General features: G+C 32.5%; 2 protein-coding genes across 5 annotated transcripts in view; one reads left to right on the top strand and one right to left on the bottom strand.

Annotated features, from left to right (window-relative positions):
• Nucleotides 1-19,091, bottom strand: part of LOC143045535 (Golgi-specific brefeldin A-resistance guanine nucleotide exchange factor 1-like) — a 49,599-nt gene that overhangs the window by 11,604 nt on the left and 18,904 nt on the right. For all 4 annotated transcript variants that reach the window (XM_076218114.1, XM_076218113.1, XM_076218115.1 and 1 more), the window contains exons 14-30: nucleotides 13,984-14,110; nucleotides 12,806-12,871; nucleotides 12,437-12,561; nucleotides 10,525-10,727; nucleotides 9,918-10,041; nucleotides 9,280-9,405; nucleotides 8,984-9,066; nucleotides 7,427-7,490; nucleotides 7,039-7,211; nucleotides 5,746-5,845; nucleotides 5,206-5,382; nucleotides 4,837-4,904; nucleotides 3,715-3,907; nucleotides 3,265-3,380; nucleotides 2,423-2,814; nucleotides 1,692-1,852; nucleotides 136-373 (exon numbers count right to left, since the gene is read on the bottom strand). In XM_076218114.1, the coding sequence (XP_076074229.1) occupies nucleotides 136-373; nucleotides 1,692-1,852; nucleotides 2,423-2,814; nucleotides 3,265-3,380; nucleotides 3,715-3,907; nucleotides 4,837-4,904; nucleotides 5,206-5,382; nucleotides 5,746-5,845; nucleotides 7,039-7,211; nucleotides 7,427-7,490; nucleotides 8,984-9,066; nucleotides 9,280-9,405; nucleotides 9,918-10,041; nucleotides 10,525-10,727; nucleotides 12,437-12,561; nucleotides 12,806-12,871; nucleotides 13,984-14,110 (2,536 nt within the window). The remainder of the gene's footprint in view (nucleotides 1-135; nucleotides 374-1,691; nucleotides 1,853-2,422; nucleotides 2,815-3,264; nucleotides 3,381-3,714; nucleotides 3,908-4,836; nucleotides 4,905-5,205; nucleotides 5,383-5,745; nucleotides 5,846-7,038; nucleotides 7,212-7,426; nucleotides 7,491-8,983; nucleotides 9,067-9,279; nucleotides 9,406-9,917; nucleotides 10,042-10,524; nucleotides 10,728-12,436; nucleotides 12,562-12,805; nucleotides 12,872-13,983; nucleotides 14,111-19,091) is intronic.
• Nucleotides 15,012-15,627, top strand: LOC143045536 (uncharacterized). Its single transcript, XM_076218117.1, has one exon. It carries the CDS (start codon nucleotides 15,116-15,118, stop codon nucleotides 15,512-15,514), a length of 399 nt encoding a protein of 132 aa, XP_076074232.1. The 5' UTR covers nucleotides 15,012-15,115; the 3' UTR covers nucleotides 15,515-15,627.

The following is a 19,091-nucleotide window of genomic DNA, read 5'->3' as shown; positions in this document are numbered from 1 at the left end:
CCAAGTGCCAATGATGTGATCATGGTTGCTACAGAAAAAAATAACTTAAAAGATGCACGATAGAAAACTTGTGTTTAGCAACATTTCAATAACTAACAATCGTAATCATAAATATTAACACAGAATTTTACTTACCCCCATTTAAGCTAGTTTCCACAAATGATCTTATTGCATGTACACAACTTTCAAAGTTTAATGGTGTAATGTGAGCAGCATCTCGTACCAGAAATGATAATGTTTCTGATGATTTCAATAGAGATTTACTATCACAGTAATACAGTTCTTCATTTAATTCTATTGTATATTGATTTGTTGTTAAGCTAGTTTTTCTTGGTTGCTCTTCTTTAGTAGTGGAAATGTTCTCTCTATTTACCTGAAATGTAAAAAGAACATGAATAATTCTTGTCTGTTAATTGACCTTCAGTAACCATTTGCATTGATATAAAGTAAATTTTTCAGATTATAAATGAAACTAATGAGTAATTTTGCAGATATCGACATAGAATGATATTTCTCAATAGAGACATACTACAATTCGTAAATATTATTTGTGTTAATTTTCTAATAACAATTATTCTAACGATTGCCACAAAAAACATATCGATAAGATTATCCATTCAAAACTGTCTCCCTTTCTGGATTTGTCAATTATTTAATGCAATTTAAAATCCAAGCTACCTTTTGATACAATTGATTTGAAATAATCTAATTATTACTTCCCATTGTAGTTTGGATACAAAAAACTTTATTGCTTATTCATTTATTTGATTTTTGGTTTGTTTTCCCTATTTTCATGATAGCAATGTAAGAACAAGTTATCATCAACTGCAGGCTTGTAATGACTTCCTGGAGAAGTTTAATGCATTTCTAAAGCAATACAGTTACAACAAACTAAAAATATAAATGAAATATTGTGCATGCTTGAAAAGAGGCACACAAAGAACAAGGGTCATAATAGAGTAAAATTTCAGTTAAAAAGATTGGAAATGATTTTGGAATAAATATCAGTTAGTTCAAAAACTCTAAAGAAAAAATGGAGAATGTGTCCCTATGGACACAGATGATGCCCTGCTTGCATACAACATTATAAAGGTACATAACTCAAGAACAATAAAAGTGACCCTACCCATATTTGCAATTTTTCTATTTATGAAGGGGCATAACTTAATACTGGTTAAAGTGACACTACCCAAATTAATCCTTGATCCATATTTTGTTTGAATAAGCATTGTGAATAAGTCTGATAACATCTAGATTGGGAAAACTTAAGTTAGAGTATGGAAACTTAATATTTTGTAAGTTTTTAATTTATAAAGAGGCATAACTCTAGAATGTTTAAAGTGATGCCACCAAAATTCAAACTTGATCTGTGTTAAATGTATTTAAAACATTGGGTATAAGTTTGATAACATTTGGTTGAGGCAAACTCAAGTTAGAGAACGGAAACCAATTTTGAGAGGTATATACGGACAGACAGACAAGGGTGAAACTTAATGCCCACTCAGCTCATAGCAGGAGCATATTTTTTTATTTTAAACAATCTGTCCTATATAGGATTACCTTGCATCTTTAAATGATCAGATAGTGCTGTGGTCTGTCCAACAGAACAGTGGTGAAATACACAGAAGAAAACACCATTAATGTTAAATAATTTCTATCGTTATAAGTTACTAGGTACTTGTTAAACTTACAAGTAACCAGCTGCCATTTTCTGGTACAGGTCTGACTTCAAGAGGTGAAGGACACCTATGAGCCTTTGACTGGGATTCATACAAGTCTCCATCAGAATTATATCCTCTATCATAACCATCAGAGGTACTAACACTGGTTACTTCACTGTCACTCTGTGCTCCTACAATAACAATTACAGTTTATATATGTTAACTTGATGCACTACTTTGTCTGTAAAATTAAAAGAGAAACATGTCCATAAGGTACAAAATGCCCTGCTTGTAATATGCAAGAGTCCATGAACTTATTGAAACACATTAACACTTTGTTTTCTTTAAAATTTAATGGGAAAAGAGACGGCGCAAAATTCAAACTTGATCTGTGTTTGGTTGTAACATGCATTGTATATTAGTTTCTAGATTTGGTTGAGGCAGTATGTTGAAGAATGGAAATGGAAAATTCAGCAATTTTTCCAAACCAGGGTCAACTTTTGTAGTCTACAGAGAATCCTTTTAAAAATAGAAACAGTAGAAGTGATAGAAACATTTAAGCTGTGGTGAAGCTTCAATTTGATTTCTAGCAGATCACTTCAAGTAATAGCTGTTTCATACATTTTGAAATAATTGCAAATAAATTCAAAAATAAAATCCTTACAACCCCTTATCCTTTCACAAAACTACGATAATTAAAAATACATAATTTTTAAGAATTAGTCATGAAGAATTTCCATAATCAATAATAAGTATCTTACCTGCATCAGATATTGCTTCTGACATTTCCACACCTGAACACACTTGTAAAATGGGGGGAGGGTTAGCCCCTGCCCCGACAACCTCTAACAATGTAAACAAAGTAAACCAGTCTTGTCCAGTGTGTATATTTGCTGCATTAGTCCGTAACAAATCATGTAATCCAAAAGCTATATGTCTAGTTATACAATGTATCACAGATGGTTTCATCATTAACGTAATCCGTAATGACGTTAGAACCTGTGGTGCCACTTCTTCTCGTCGCAATAGTCTAATGGCTAATCGTAATAACCCTACCACAGCTCTTTCCACTAAGAATGTATGTTCACTGGCATTTACTACTAGATTATAAATATGGTCTCTTACTCCTTGCCACACTAAATTTACTCTATCCCTAAAATATACAGAAAGTATTCATTATAATGTATGAAATATGTTCTTTTTATATAACATATGTAGTTGTTTATGAGGTCTTATATATTTTTTTTCATTGTTTCATCTGTCCATTGCACAATTTGTTTTTTATTTCTTTAATTTTTTTTTGTCTTTAGCACCAATCTGATGGTTCAAGTTTCATTTTGGAAGTCTGATTTAGATATGTGTTGGTACATTACTCTTCCAGGAACATATTTTACCCTGCTGCAATCTTTATATGTTTGTCCTAAGAAAGAGGTCTGTAAATCTATGGTTGTCATTGTTTGCTGTCTGTCATTTTTGTTTTTTATATGCTATAGTTTAAATCAGACTGTTGGTTTCCTTTTTTGAATTGATTCACATTTTGTTACCCAAGGGTCTTTAAAACATGTAAAACAATCTATATTTTTGAGATTGAAATCAAACATACCTGTTTTGTAAAACAACCTTGATAAGAAACTCTAGGAAGAATACAGCAGCATCTTCATCAAAAGCAGTTTCTGAAGAAACATGGGCCTCTGGACCTTGTGATTGTACTATCAATGCCTGGAAACAAGACAATGTTTCAAAATTTAGAGTGGAGTTGTATCAAATTAAAAATGGATCCTTGATCTTTCTAGATCAAATTCCTTTAATTCACTAAATTCATAGATACAGTACTAAAAACATTTTTACTTTTTACAATCTTTATACTCTTATTTTAAAACACATGTAAATATGAATACAAAAAAATGCACAATTTTATAACTGTTCACCATGAATCATCAAAAATGTAAGCTGAAATTGTTATGTATTTAAAGCATAAGTTTCTTAGATAGGAAAAAGAAAGATATTTGTATATCGTCTCTATGAATTTAACATATCATCTTTATAGAATTACTTTGACAAGTTCCTGTAGTGATTCTTCACGTAAAAATCTGCTATCAGTGATGAGGTTTTCCAGGTTACACTCTTCTATGCATTCTTGGGCAAATCTTGTGGCCTCCTGCTCCTCTGGTGTAGGACCTTTAGTGCTAGCTGTTTCTGACATGGAGAAGTAGGAGTAAAAACTACTCAATACTCCACTCTCTGATCTATAAATAGATTAATTGGATTAATTTCCTAACACTACATGAAATTTGCTAATGGCTGAAAATCTTATTTTCTAATAAAGGTTTTATTCAGAACTTCTATAATTGAACTTTGTTGGTTTTCTTGATTATTTTTTAGACTTGTGTTGAACCATCAAAATCAATTACAACTACTGTTGTTGTTCAAACTTGCATCTGTTTTTTTTTAGCTACTTATATAAATTTCATTCTTTATATTTTTTAATTACACTTTCATCTGTTTTCTACAGTGGCAGAATACAACCAACAAGTGTGGCTACCTTGCCAAGTCGTCGTAAAACTTTCAAGCACAATTATCTTACTCAGACTTAAAATTGATCAATCAAACTTTTAGATTTGTGTTTCGATTACAAATCTTGTACTTCAAATACGGAGTAAAGTTTTATGACCAAGCTCCCAAAGCTAGTTTCATGTAGATGTGAGCACATCTTGACCCTGCTTTCCAAATTAAATGAGATTTTTTACTTCCTTGTTCAAGTAAGTGGTCATCTTGACTGCAATTTTTTTATAATGTCTTTACTTTATGCAATTTTCTCTACAGGGCAAATGGGGTGCGTATGTCATACAACTGGTTAAACTGTACAAAGTCTAAGACCTATCTGGTCCATGTGACAAATAGGGCAGCATAGTTTTATACATGCAGATCATATACAGTAAATAACTGCAATCCCAATACAGCATTATTCCAGAAGGGTTTTACTTGTATGCTTTTTGTTTGTCGTAAATGAATCATTGAATTTTAAAACACATAGATTTTTTGTGTACATTTTTGATTAAACCTTTTTAATTAATCTTATCAGGTTACAAGCTCAGTATTTCATAATCTGGTAATAAATTGATACAATTTATATATTCAGACAACTATAATTCATCAGGTTCAAAATGTTCTATACCTTTGTGCTGTTGTGTTATCCTCTCTGATTATTGATATTTTCCCTGATGTGTCTATGAAATCCTCAACCTGAAAAACCAAATATTATCATTTAGAGAAAATCCAAACAAAACAATAAAGATCTCCAAAATTGATTTTACAGGGTGGTATGGAGGCACTAAAAATTAGTTATTGGTGGGTGATGTATACTCAATGAAGACATCTTCCAAATTAATCCGAATTTGAAAGAAAAAAGTTGTGGTTGGAAGAGTTTTTGAAAGAGTCCCGCCACTGGATTATAGTAGAAGATCAACTTTCTAAGTAATTTTTCTGTCAAAACCTGGAAAATGTGTACTTAAAAATACTTTATACATTTTGTATTTCCATGTACCTCAATTAATGATTTAGGTAACAATTTGGCTCTAAACAATTGTATCATACAGTCCAAGATATTCTTCCATCCTTCTCTCAGTATATCCCCATGTCTGTGAGTCAGTTGAAACACAGTCTGTGCTGCTAGTTTCGCTTTCATATTACCTCCAAACGACACAGATATACTCTCAGGATTCTGTAATACAAAATCATTTGTTTAATTTTAATCAGAACATTACTAAGGTGTTTTTCTATGGCCACAAAATTTGTTTTTATTGTCCTTAAAATGTCGCTTGAAGTAAAATTTTATTCTACCAGCTCCAATAAAATTATGTTATCATCTTTAATATGCATGTAGTATTTGCCACTGGATGTAAAGCAACTATCAATTGTTATTTAAAGCAATAAGTCAAAAGTTAAAATGATAATTCTTGAATCTACACTTATTCTGTCACAGAGAAAGATGTTTGGTTTTAATCATGCTATGAAACAGTATTTTTATTGTTTCGAGTGAATGATAATAAGGAATCTTTTTGCCTGCATGTTTCTTTTTTCTTACCTCATGAGCACTAAGTAGGGTTGTAAATTTACACAAGGAAATAACAAGATTATCAAAAACATCACTCATTCCATAGTATGCTGCAATCATGGCACATTTCCTGAAAACAAATTTACGTCCATTAGAACAGCACAATTTTATCACTTAAGGTAGTTAAGTAATGCATCTTGAGATATAATTCTTTATTCAAAATTACCAGTCAAAAACAAAATCAAAGAACTGTATTTTACACCTTGTTTTAGTGTAGAGATCATTCTACATCATAAAAGACGTTTGATTTATTGCTTCAAGACCTATGATTACCAGGTAATATTTTAAAGTATTAAAGAAAGGTCTTATTAAAAACATATACTTTGAAATACAGTCGAACGTCGTTGTGTCGAAAATTCGGATGAGTCGAAGTAATTTCGCGGTCCTGGTAAAATTCACGTTTGATCAATGCATAATTACCTCTGATGAGTCGAACTCGGTTTATTCGAATACTCGGTTAAGTCGAGTAAATTTTATAGTCCCGTCAAAGTAAAATTAATGTAAATTGACCCCGATGTCTCAAACTTCGAAAGTAAGAATTTTCGAAAGATTCAGACCTAATGATCATGATGATAAAAATTTAAGTCGGATGTATTTCTTATGTCAACTAATCATTTTCAAAAGAGATTAAAGCTGAGTAAACATACTTGTTTGTATAACAGTTAAAATGACATGTTTATGGTGGCCGCTAATTAAAACCTTTGTTGATCGTTCAGCGGAATGTTAGTGTGTTGAACATTTTTCACCTGAGATAAAAACGAAACGAATTTAAATGAATCATTAGATTTAAAACTCATTAATCACAATTGATAAAAGGATTAGGACAATTATAATAAATTCATGATAATTTAATGTAAAGCAGACGACCTCATCAGAGACCGTTCAGAACTTATTTCGTGCTGCGCGTGATTTCATAATTATAGCTACTGACCTTTGTAAATATTTGTGTAGACTATTGATTTTATTTGTGCATGATTTGTATCTGTACTTGTGTTTTTAATTATTACGAAGGACCAAAAATGGAGATTGAATGGAAAAAGCACACTGTTCATTGTATCAAATCTCATACCGTATTTCATGCATTCAAAATTTATGACGACACACTAGACCTCGGATGAGTCGAACCTCGGATGAGTCGAATACTTTGGTCCGGTCCCTTCGACTTCGACACAACGAGGTTCGACTGTACATAAAAAACAACATTTAATTAAAGAAGATACCAGAAAATACAAATTTAAGTCTAACAAGACTATCACTATTTACCTGAATCCAGTTATAGACTTCTGTATAATGGCTTCTTCACTACTCTTGTCAAATACAAAGGACAAAGCAGCAACTGTTGACCCCCAGGTCAAGTTGAATAGTTCATGGTCAAAGGAACCAGGTGGGGCATGTATAAATGTGCCATCTTTTGTTCCTCCTCTCCGTAATAATACCTATGGATAAAAAATAGTCAATTTCTTTCCAAAGTACTAGGAATGACAAAATTAAAAGTTTGTAAACAGTTGTCATAAAAAAGACATTTTTTGTTGTAATTCATGCACAGTTATATGAAAGAGTAAAATTTTAAAGTGATCCTAAAAAGTCAAAATATTTATTTCTATTCTTTTTGAATTTGATAGTAAAGATTTTGTATTTTGTAAAAACAAACCTTCCACATATAATTTTCTTTAACCAATCCAGTGTGCTCTGATGGCATAACAATTTCATCATTTCTAAAAGATAAAAATACATAGTCAAATTGTTAGCAAGGCTTATCAATAGAGCCAACCTACCCATTGACACAGAACAGTGAAAAATGTCAACTATAAATGGTATAAGTTTGACAAAACTGATGACCAACAAGTAAAACTGTGAGCTACTGCTCACTGATGATACCCCCGCCGCAAGTGGATAATTTTAATAGTGTAAAAATATGCAAGTATACCCCCCTTTTTTCAAAGCGGGGGTATAAATATGAAGTCATTTTGTTCATAAGTATCCTAGACAATTTGTGACTGTAATATTGGCTTGAAAAGGGATGAATCAAAGATGAAAAAAGAACATTGTCATATAGCTTTCCTCCTACAGTGAGGTTATAAAAGGAGGTCAAGGACAACTGACATATGTTAGTAAAACATAGCGAAATAGAAAACAGAACACGTTGTTACACATTTCTATCATTTTATACTGTAAGTAGATGTACACTAATATCCCACCACACATTATTAAGACTTTAAAAGTATTTAAACAAGTGAAACTGTGAGCTACTGCTCACTGATGATACCCCCGCCGCAAGTGGATAATTTTAATAGTGTAAAAATATGCAAGTGTTCGGTAAACAGGAAGTTGTTCAGTGATGAATCTGAAAACGCATCACACGGTATAGCTGACTTGTATAAATCCTGAAACCAAATTTCAGAAATCCTTGTATTGTAGTTCCTGAGAAAAATGTGACGGAAATTTTCAACTTGGTTATCATGTGTAAAATAGTACAAGTGTTCGGTAAACAGGAAGTTGTTGAGTGATGAATCTGAAAACGCATCACACGGTATAGCATACTTATATAAACCTTGAAACAAAATTTCAGAAATCCTTGTATTGTAGTTCCTGAGAAAAATGTGACAGAAATTTTCAACTTGGTTATCATGTGTAAAATAATACAAGTGTTCGGTAAACAGGAAGTTGTCGTGTGATGAATCTGAAAACGTATCACACGTAATAGCTGACTTGTATAAATCCGGAAACCAAATTTCAGAAATCCTTGTATTGTAATTCCTAATAAAAATGTGACGGAAATTTTCAACTTGGTTATCATGTGTAAAATAGTACAAGTGTTCGGTAAACAGGAAGTTGTTGAGTGATGAATCTGAAAACGCATCACAAGGTATAGCATACTTATATAAACCTTGAAACAAAATTTCAGAAATCCTTGTATTGTAGTTCCTGAGAAAAATGTGACGAAAATTTTCAACTTGGTTATCATGTGTAAAATAATACAAGTGTTCGGTAAACAGGAAGTTGTCGAGTGATGAATCTGAAAAGGCATCAAACGGTGTAGCAGACTTATATAAACCCTGAAACCAAATTTCAGAAATCCTTATATTGTAGTTGCTGAGAAAAATGCGACGAAAGATATTCATGGGACGGACGGACTGACGGACTGACGGAAGGACAGACAGAGGTAAAACAGTATACCCCCCTTTTTTCAAAGCGGGGGTATAATTACCTTATTGCATTATAAATCTCCTCCAGCATGTCTTGGTCAAAATCTTGACCACCATTACATTTGTTCACATTCTTTTTAAATTCCTATAAAATAAAAATAAACATAAACAACAACATGAACATTAGATAATCTTGCCAATTCAAAGTAACAATCGATCTAATCTTTTAATAATGTTTTTTTTTAATATAAATTACCAGATAAAAAAAGGCTGTTGAAATGTATCTTATATCTAGTTTTTTTTTTGTTTAGTCTTATTAGAGTAAAACCTTACGCTTTTATAAATTATAAAAACTCACCGCATTTGTCATAGGTATATTTTGTTTCTTGGCATTATGATTGTGTTGATCAACATTCAACATAATAATGGCATAGGTTAATGTAAAGGCTGCATCATAGTTAGCAAATGGTTCTCCATTGCTTCTCTAGAAAAAAAATAATAATGGCATAGGTTAAAATAAAGGCTTGAAAGTTATTAAATGGTTCTCTATTACTTTTTTGGGAAATAAAAACATAAAACATTGTTTTCTGTATACAATCTTAGTTTAAACATATTTATTTATAGTCTTTCAGGAAACAAGTTTTTAAAACTTGTATTAATCCCTTTCCACTTTGCAGGTGTGAGTGCTGCCTTGTAGCGACATTAGCCTGCTCTTTTTCAAAATCTACAAGGGTGTCTTTTATGTGCAAGAGATATTGCTCTCTCTTTAACACGGGCCAGCCAAAATTATCGCCCCCTTCCAACTGACTATCAAAGTTTCATCCTTCATCCTTCATAAAATGTACAATAGCATTCATTAGATCTAGCAGTTTTGCTCGAGATCAAGGATTCAATATGATAAGTGTAAACATTAATTTTGGAATTCACATTATTATTAATAGATCTGCAGATTGTGCAGATCATAATCATTCTATTTTCACATGTATTACAACTCACCGACCAATGTTCTGAAAAGTGTTCTATTAAATAAGATATAACAGGTGCTTCTCCTGGAAGTCGGAATGCCTCTAGATACAACCTTAATGCTTCATCAAGTCGTAAATCTTCAAAGTGGAATGACCTATAAAAATATTCAAATAAACTATTAGTAAAAAGTGGAAAGCCGTCATAGATAGCACTAATGCACATACATTTATATCTACAGTCATCCAGTCTACATTTGTAGATCTAAGTTGATTCAAATATAAATAGAGTCAAGAATTTTGTTAGTACTAAAACTTAAAAATTTTGACTTCAAACATGCAGCCATTTAAAATACATTACCACAATATATTATAAATGATTGCTACATTCTTTATTCAAGAACTAAATACAATAATGTTTAATAAGTTATTTATCTGATCAAAACTATTACGGAATATCTTTTCTACTCTTCAATTATTATAGATTTTATTGTCATCTATTCATTTAAAACAAGTGAGATTTTAATCCACAGATTAATACCTATTTGATAGCCTTTTATTACTAGCATGTCACCATTTTTTCTGACAGACAAGTGTCAACTAGTAAAATGACTTATTGTTAATGGTGTTCCTATGCTTACGTGACAAAAGCTTTGAGGACTTCACCATTAGTCTTTCTACTGATATACTCTCCAATCTGTGCTTTATCTAAACGTGGGTTCTCTTTCAGGAAGATCACTACTTCATTAGGATCCAGTGGAGACTTTAAATAGCCTTGTTCTTGTAAATACTGAATACCCTTGGCAGGCTTGACATTAAATTGTTTTGTTCCTTCATAATATACCTGTAATAAATTATCTCTATGTATTAGTTACAAGACATTGTATGATATTAAACTAGATATCATTGAGATGGGAACCATCTCTGTGGGCCCCGCTGTGAATAATATGCATTAAAAAATTGTATCTTTACCATAGGACATGGGTTTGTCAACTGAAATCAAAGTTTTTGACCTTGACCTTTGACCTTTGACCTATGAAGTTGTAAATAAATTATGACACACCCTTTGGTGTTGGTTTATAAACATGTCAAGTATAAACTTTGAAATGATAAAGGTTCTCAAGATATAGAGCGGACACGATCTTTACCATAGGACATGGGGTTGTCAACTGAAACCAAAGTTTTTGACCTTGACCTTTGACCTAGGAAGTTGCACATAAATTATGACACACCCTTTGGTGTTGGTTTATATACATGTCAAGTATAAACTTTGAAATGATAACGGTTCTCAAGATATAGAGCGGACACAATCTTTACCATAGGACATGGGGTTGTCAACTGAAACCAAAGTTTTTGACCTTGAACTTTGCCCTAGGCAGTCGTTCATAAATTATGACACACCCTCTGGTGTTGGTTCATATACATGTCAAGTATATACTTTGAATTCATAACGGTTCTCAAGATATAGAGCGGACACGATCTTCACCACAGGACACAGGGTTGTCAACTGAAACCAAAGTTTTTTTACCTTGACCTTTGACCTAGGAAGTTGTACATACATCATGACACGCCCTCTGGTGGTGGTTAATAAACATGTAAAGTATAAAGTATGAAATCATAATGGTTCTCTAGATATGGAGCGGACACAAAGTGTTATGGACGGACGGATGGACGGACGGACGGATGGATGGACGGACGGATGGATGGACGGACAGACTGATCACTATAGGGGACCGCCTTTGGCGGGACCCTAATAATTATATGGAAACTCATTGTTTAAATATTTATAAAAAAATATTTTACTCTAGAGTAGGTCTCTTGTGTATAGTTGTCTCATTGGCACTATTCTTTTTTATACAATGGTATATTTCATTTTTAGTGCAATCATATTACTCATATTTTTGAGAACTAGTTGCACAAACATAGCATTTGATCAAATTAGTTGTCATGAAAAAGGAAGCAATTTCTGGTGCACAGATTTCTACCATGCCTAAGATAATCAGTTTCTGCCCAACATACAATGATTAGACAATTTATTTCAATATTCTGAACATAGATTTTCAATGAATTGGCTATTGGATTTAGGTCCTATTTGGTAATATAGAGCTCCTCACTTTTTTATGTATTCTTGGCTTCCAAAGTTTGGGTTTGAGCATTCGTGATGAAGCTAAATCAAGAAATAACACAATTTGAACACGCAAAACTTTCATAGTGTTATTCACATATTCTGATACAATACATTCAGACTAACTTATCATGTCTTATCTTGTGACAAGAGTATACTGTATCTACTAGATTAAGGATGGCCCATATCATTTCTTTTCTATATGTACAATTTTTTCTATTACTGTGGATTCATTTATTTTTGTGGGTACCAACTTTCCTGGATTGAGGAAAACTTACATGTTCATGGATATTTTCGTGGTTATGCAGAAGTATGCATACAAGCCTATGGAAAATTTGGTATTTGTTGAATATTTAATTTCGTGGTTCACCTGTTCCCACTAAATCCACAAAAATTGGTATCCACTGAATAAGTACTTATTATCATACCTTCTTTTTATGCCTTGTGGATGCTATCTCATCTGAAGTGGGAACTTTTTCTTCTGTTACTTTCATTCTGTTCTGTCTAACACTCTGGTTCTTCTTTACATTTATTTCTTTACTCATTTTTGAATCTGCCAAAGAAAATAAAAGGTATAGATCCAAACTTTATTCAATGTAAACATAAATAATGCATAATTTTTATTGATGTTTTACAGCCGACTGCATTGAGTGTGTAGGCAAGAGTAATATCTTAGGTAAGACTGCTTGCTAGCTGAACCGTGAAGTCATATTAGTTTTAGAAAAGGGTTTACAATTTATACCAAGTAAGCTCACACATCAATATATAGAACAACATCATACACTTTTTGTCATTACCTTGTTTATGAGTTGACCCTTCAGTATTTACTTCTGATTCTGTTGATGACTGACTTTCTTTTAATGCTGAAAAAGGAAACAGTTTTAGTATTGAGAATTTATTGAGGTAATCACATCCCATTTGACAAATATTACTTTTAATTTTGTACAAAAACAAGCAAAGTTTTTGCTATTGTATTTCAGCATGAGATCCTCTCCTATCAACATTTTCTTTAAAACGTGAAGAAATGAATAAATAAAGCCTAAAGGAGCCTACCTTACTTACAACAAAATTTTAGAAATGTAGCATTTGCCTCTATGTTGCCAATTGCAATTCCTCTCAAAATCAAACACATAATTCATTTTTTTTCATCATTGTTGTTCTGTTAGCCAATATAAGTTATATGGTTCGCTACTGACCCCATACGGATCCATAGAGGGTTAGTAAAATCCATAGACGGTGAGGCCGGAGGCTGAGTCCCCTATGAATTTTATTCACCCTCTATGGATCCGTAGGGGGTCAGTAGTTAACCGTATAACGAATTTATCGGACGCTGGTCTTTTTCTGCGGTGTTTTGTTGAAAAATAAACAATGAAACACAACAACATTAATAGATGACGTCGCCATTAACGCGTCACGAACCCCATATGAAACTTACTAACCCCATACAGTCTCATAGGGGGTCACCACGTGACGGCATTTAACCAATCACAACGTGATAATTCATCTGTGGTCCGATAAACTGCAATGATCAGGTCTCTTAAGAAAAAGAAATCTTGTGCCATATGGACTAATAACACTTTATTGATATGATAAGTGTGAAGGTTTGGTACCATTAAAACCTTTAATCCTTCTGCAATTATTTGCATCTGTCCTAAGTCAGGAATCTGATGTTCTGTACTTGTTGTTTGTTGATGTAGTTCATAAGTGTTTCTCATTTCTTGTTTTTTATATAGATTAGACCGTTGGTTTCACACAAGTAATTTTTTAGGGCCCTTTATAGCTTCCTGTTTGGTGTTGAAGACAGTACTTTGACCTGTAATGGTTTACTTTTATAAATTGTGTTGAAGACAGTACTTTGACCTGTAATGGTTTACTTTTATAAATTTGGATGGAGAGTTGTCTCATTGGCAATCATACCACATCTTTTTATATCTATGTATCTTTTATGAATCTGGCAAGTGAGTTATAAACATACCAGTATCAGTTTTCTGTTTAGCCAATATTCTGTTGTAACAGTGAGGTTCTATACAATCTATTATAGACAGCAGAGCATCTAATGACAGTAGATGGGTAGAGAAAAGTCCTTGTACAGGGAATGCATTCTGAAATAGACCAAAAAATACAATTCTACTTTATTTATCTAATACATTGGTGTTAACTTCAAAGACATTTCGTAACATTATTCAAGACATAGCTGAAAACATATATCTATGGTTATATTCTAGAAAATGAGATAACATGTTCACTAAACACCATGACTGTAAAAAGGCCACAATTAACATTACGTAGTGTCTTTGTCAGCCACTGTGTCATTCAACTGATGTTTTGTTTTGAGATTTACTCTTAGCAAACAATATAGTGAATCCCTGAAGCTGGACACCAGACAAATTGACCAACTACTTACTCCTACTCCTAGTCCTAGTGACCAGGATAGTCATTATAAGAATCAAAGGATGAAAATTCCAACTATTTTTCTCCTTTTCAGATTCATGTGAAAGCCTTAAAATGACAGTGCTCTGGTAATGTGAAGGGTTTTGCATTTATCTTAACGGTTCTATTTCAATGTATAAAAATATAAAATATTGTTGATATTAATAAATATGCTCACACAATTAATTGGTACATGGCATAAGACATTCGTTTAAATTACTTTTGTTGAAATCTGTATTTTTTATGTCTTAAATTTTCCTTCTATTTAAACTTCTTTAAATTAAATTCTACTCCATTTTTTTAATTTTTTTATTATTATTACCTTAAAACTTCTCTTACATTCAATATCTTCTTAATGAATTTCTTTCATCTTCAATCAATATTTTATTAATTTCATTTATTTATAATTATTACTTAATTAATTTCTTTCATATTCAATTATGAATTGATTAATAACTTTTATCTATACTGATTAAGCAAATGCTTTGTGTTAAATCTTTTGATGTTAATTGGATGGAAGTACCAATAATAAGTAGATTTTATCACAAACACAAGCCCAACCCAAGCTAACTTTAATTTTGAGTAATTTGTAAAGATATATCTACAGGAGCATAATTTGGGGAAAGGTATTCAATCACTTAAACAAGTCCTCCAACCAACATACTACCAATACAATAATGGAATACTCTACTGTCCTAGACTATGCTCAGCAGCTCAAGAACTTACTCACTTCACATGACCAAGCAGTTACTCAACTCAATTTACTAGAAGGAAAAATCCAGCAACTAGATCACTACTTGTTTACAGCGGACATCAATGGAAGTCATGGCTACCGTAAACATCTGATGATCCAAAAGTCAACTACACTTGGTATCCGCAAGATGTACAACCAATATAGAGAGAAGAAATGGAACCAGATCCAAGAGTTATCTACCGTGATCATGAAGTCTGCCAACTCTACTCCTTCATCTCCTGACAGCACACCAGAGAGTTCACGAAGACATACACAATCAGACAATGACCCTACTGTACAGTCAATGACAGAAGATTTCTGTGTATTCTCCAGAGACTGTTAATTGTTACCAATGTATTGTTATCTAGTGCTTTGTATTGTCGATTGTTATCTAGTGCTTTGTAGTGTCGATTGTTATCTAGTGCTTTGTTGTGTCAATTGTTATCTAGTGCTTTGTATTGTGAATATTACCAAGTTATTTTAATCTAGTGCTTTGTTGTGTGTATTGTTATTTATTTGACATTGTTGATATCTTACATAATAAAAATAATGAAAATATAAATGTTTTAAGTTGAAATTTTATCCGTCTGCAAGGACTCGGATACAATAGCTTTCACTTTGGATTATTATCACAGTTCTTGTAACTCATGTAACAAGAGTACACACCATGACATACAGCCCGTAACAGAGTAGTGATCGAATTCACGTTTCTTTACTGTCAGAATAAGTTACGTTATCGACAAACTTATTTCAGAAGTGACATAATTTTCTTAATCGACAAAATATTTCATGTCCAACGTGTAAGTTTTCATTGTTTAAGTCCAAGTTTTTTTAACACAGTAAAACATTTTTTATAATCAACCTCTGTTATTGGCATTTTCATTTTAATGGTAAAGGATCAAACACGGGATCTCCGAAATTTCTATCATTTGTTACGAGGAAATCATTATTCAATCGAACATATGTCTTTGTTCATGACACATATTATGAAATACAAAGGAGTTGAAATGATCAAATACTTTCAAACTGACGGAAACAAAAATACATAATCTAGTATGTGTGTTCTGTCATAAAAAATTGCTTCGTCGTGCGAATCGACGAGATCATGTTACATATAACTGATCTTAGCTGCAGAAACAGTTGGTGCGACCTCGATAAAATCTTTATCAATTTAATATAAGCGATAATTATTCATGACTACAATGATAATGAATTTATTGGAGTCACATCCACTGTTTCTACTGTAAACATGAACTCGTCGGTTAGTGCAATGAAGACACTTTTAAAGATTGAGATTGTTGGTTTATTCTTTACACCTTCGAGGTATTAAAATTATTTCAGTGTTTATTTAAAGTTAAATTTATTTTCAAATCTCTTCTGTTTAAAATTGTCAAAACTTCTGTTTAAGATTTCTGTGGTAAACTATCTATTCTATAGTTAGGACCATTTTATAACAAATACCTTTTTGTACAAGAATACTTTCTTTATAGAAGTATAGATCTGCTGGTTATAAATTTTTTTTAGAACTTTCATTATTGTGACGACGTGCCATGAAATTCAGATTAATTTATAAATGAAGTTTCTATAAATTTTTGGTCATAAGCACAAATCTTATAAACAGTTCGATGAGTGCGTCAATGTTACAGTAGTCTGTTTTCTGTAAGTTACTAAGCTTGGCTTGATTCATCTGTCATTTATGGAAACTAATTCACCACTTTCTGAGACATTCATTTTTATTTCACCATCAGACATGGAGCTACATTTGTTACTAAAGGAAAACTCTCAAATTAAAGAAATTTGACATGATATACTGAAACTTTCTTATAATCAATTAAACGACTGCTTTTCTTAGATATGTGATTTTTCATGGTCAAACTTTTTCATTGTTAACGGACATTTTGAGATTGTTTCAGTATTGTAAAAAAATAGTGTTTTTTTAAAGAAATCAACATTCAAAATTTAGAACTTCATGAACATGTACAGGAAGCTGAATTATTGCACATCTATGTACTACTTAAAATTGTACTTCGATCTGTTGCGTCCTTAAAATGTTCTGTCCGTCCTAAGATTTAATGTACGGAAATGTTTCGGTAAATTAAATTCAAATCCGAATTGAATGTTTAAGACACACAAAAAGAGAAACCAGAATCTCTTGATGACCAAACGTATGTACACGTTGGGGCGATTTAGAGCTTTTCAGGAGTGAGATTCCACCCTTGTTGAAAGCCTTGTGGAGACCTCTAGATTTTTAAATTCCCTCCGTTTTTCTCATGGATGGAGTGTGGTCTTTCTGTAAATTACCCCATATCTTTTCATTTTCCTATTTACCGAAGGTTCCATGTGAAAATTTCTATTGGATCATATCTGTTAAACTAAATGTACAAAACAGGCTCAAGAAAAGGTGAAATTTCTTTTTCAAACCCGAACTCTAATAGAGCACCTTACATTATCGTCAATGAGTTCAGGCATGTGAAAAATTATATAATCATACACAAGAAAGAAACCCTGAACAGGCTTTCAGCAATAATTTTTACCTATTTAATATTAAGTAAATATTAACATTTATCATATACTTAGCATTAATATGACAGCTTTTGCATATGTGTAATGGGCGGAAGTGCACAAGCCATATCTTCCCACCCGGGCTGATAACCCATATCAAGTGCCTCTCGTGCAAAAAACCCATATCAGTGCCTCTCGTGCAAGTTACTTCCGGTGTTCCGGTATCGGTTGTTTACTTTTCCATTGTGACGTCAGATAATTTTCATGGCGACGTCAAAATTTACGGAAACTTTTGTGGGGATAGTTTAGTACGTGCTAACAAAATCATGCAAATGCCATTGCATGCATGACAATTATGAATCATTTTATAGTACAACAAACATGGAGTAATAATGATCATAACACTCTTTCAAATTTTCAATGTTTCAAAATGCCTATTTAGGAAATGTTACAATAAATATATATGGAGGTAGTGATGCAGTTATTGGACAATTATAGTATATTTGATTCATAATTTAACTTCTTTATAAAGTTTTTGATTGTTTTAGTGATTGCATTTGTTTATTTGCCATACATAGAATGAAATTCAAAACAGTGTGGCTGTGGCCGTTGATTGACACATTAAATTCATCCATTGACTGGGACAATTTAGGTGAACGTTTGTATGTAACGATCACTGCTCACTATGTACTTTTTAAAGACACATAAACTACGGGGTTACCAAAGGTTCTCAACACCTTAATAAAGTAATTCGAAAAATTAATCAGAAATAACACAATGTTTTGATTTATATCAATTATATAAATCAAAACATAAAGGTTATTCCTTATTAATTTTTCCATTTATTTTATAATTAAAGGCGTTGAGAAACCTTTGGTGACCCCACAGTTTAAATGTCTATCGTAGGTACGTCGTTAACAGTGGTCGTTACAGACAAACGTTCACGTAAATTGTCCCAGTCAATGGATGAATTTAATGAGTCAATCAATGGCCACAGCCACACTGTTTTGAATTTCATTCTAAAACTATGGTCGGAAGTATATGATAAAGCGATTAATACATGGCCTTTTCCATATCAGCCTGGGTATCATCCCTCGACCCATATCAGCACCTCGACTCCGTCTCGGGCTGATATGGGGGTCTCAGGATGATACCCAGGCTGATATGGAAAAGGCCATGTATTAATCTCTATGTACATGTATTTGATAAAGTACAGATATAACAAAGAAACTGCCCGGTATCCGACGTAAGAGTACACTTTTTACTGTACGCATAGTCGGGTGCGTTCACTACGAGGACACTTGTACCCAACTACGCGTGAAGTATGAGTACAGAATCGTCCCATACAGGACATTTTCTATGTTATCCTAGTATATTATCCGACAGTTAAGAATAGAATCTGGTCAAATTTTGAAGTT

The sequence above is a fragment of the Mytilus galloprovincialis genome, chromosome 9, assembly GCF_965363235.1.
Source record: "Mytilus galloprovincialis chromosome 9, xbMytGall1.hap1.1, whole genome shotgun sequence".
In the NCBI taxonomy this organism is placed as follows: domain Eukaryota; kingdom Metazoa; phylum Mollusca; class Bivalvia; order Mytilida; family Mytilidae; genus Mytilus; species Mytilus galloprovincialis.
This window is presented reverse-complemented; position numbering and strand designations above follow the sequence as displayed.

Excerpts from the sequence above, each read along its gene's own strand:
- LOC143045536 (XM_076218117.1), top strand. The coding sequence starts at position 15,116 with ATGGAATACTCTACTGTCCTAGACTATGCTCAGCAGCTCAAGAACTTA.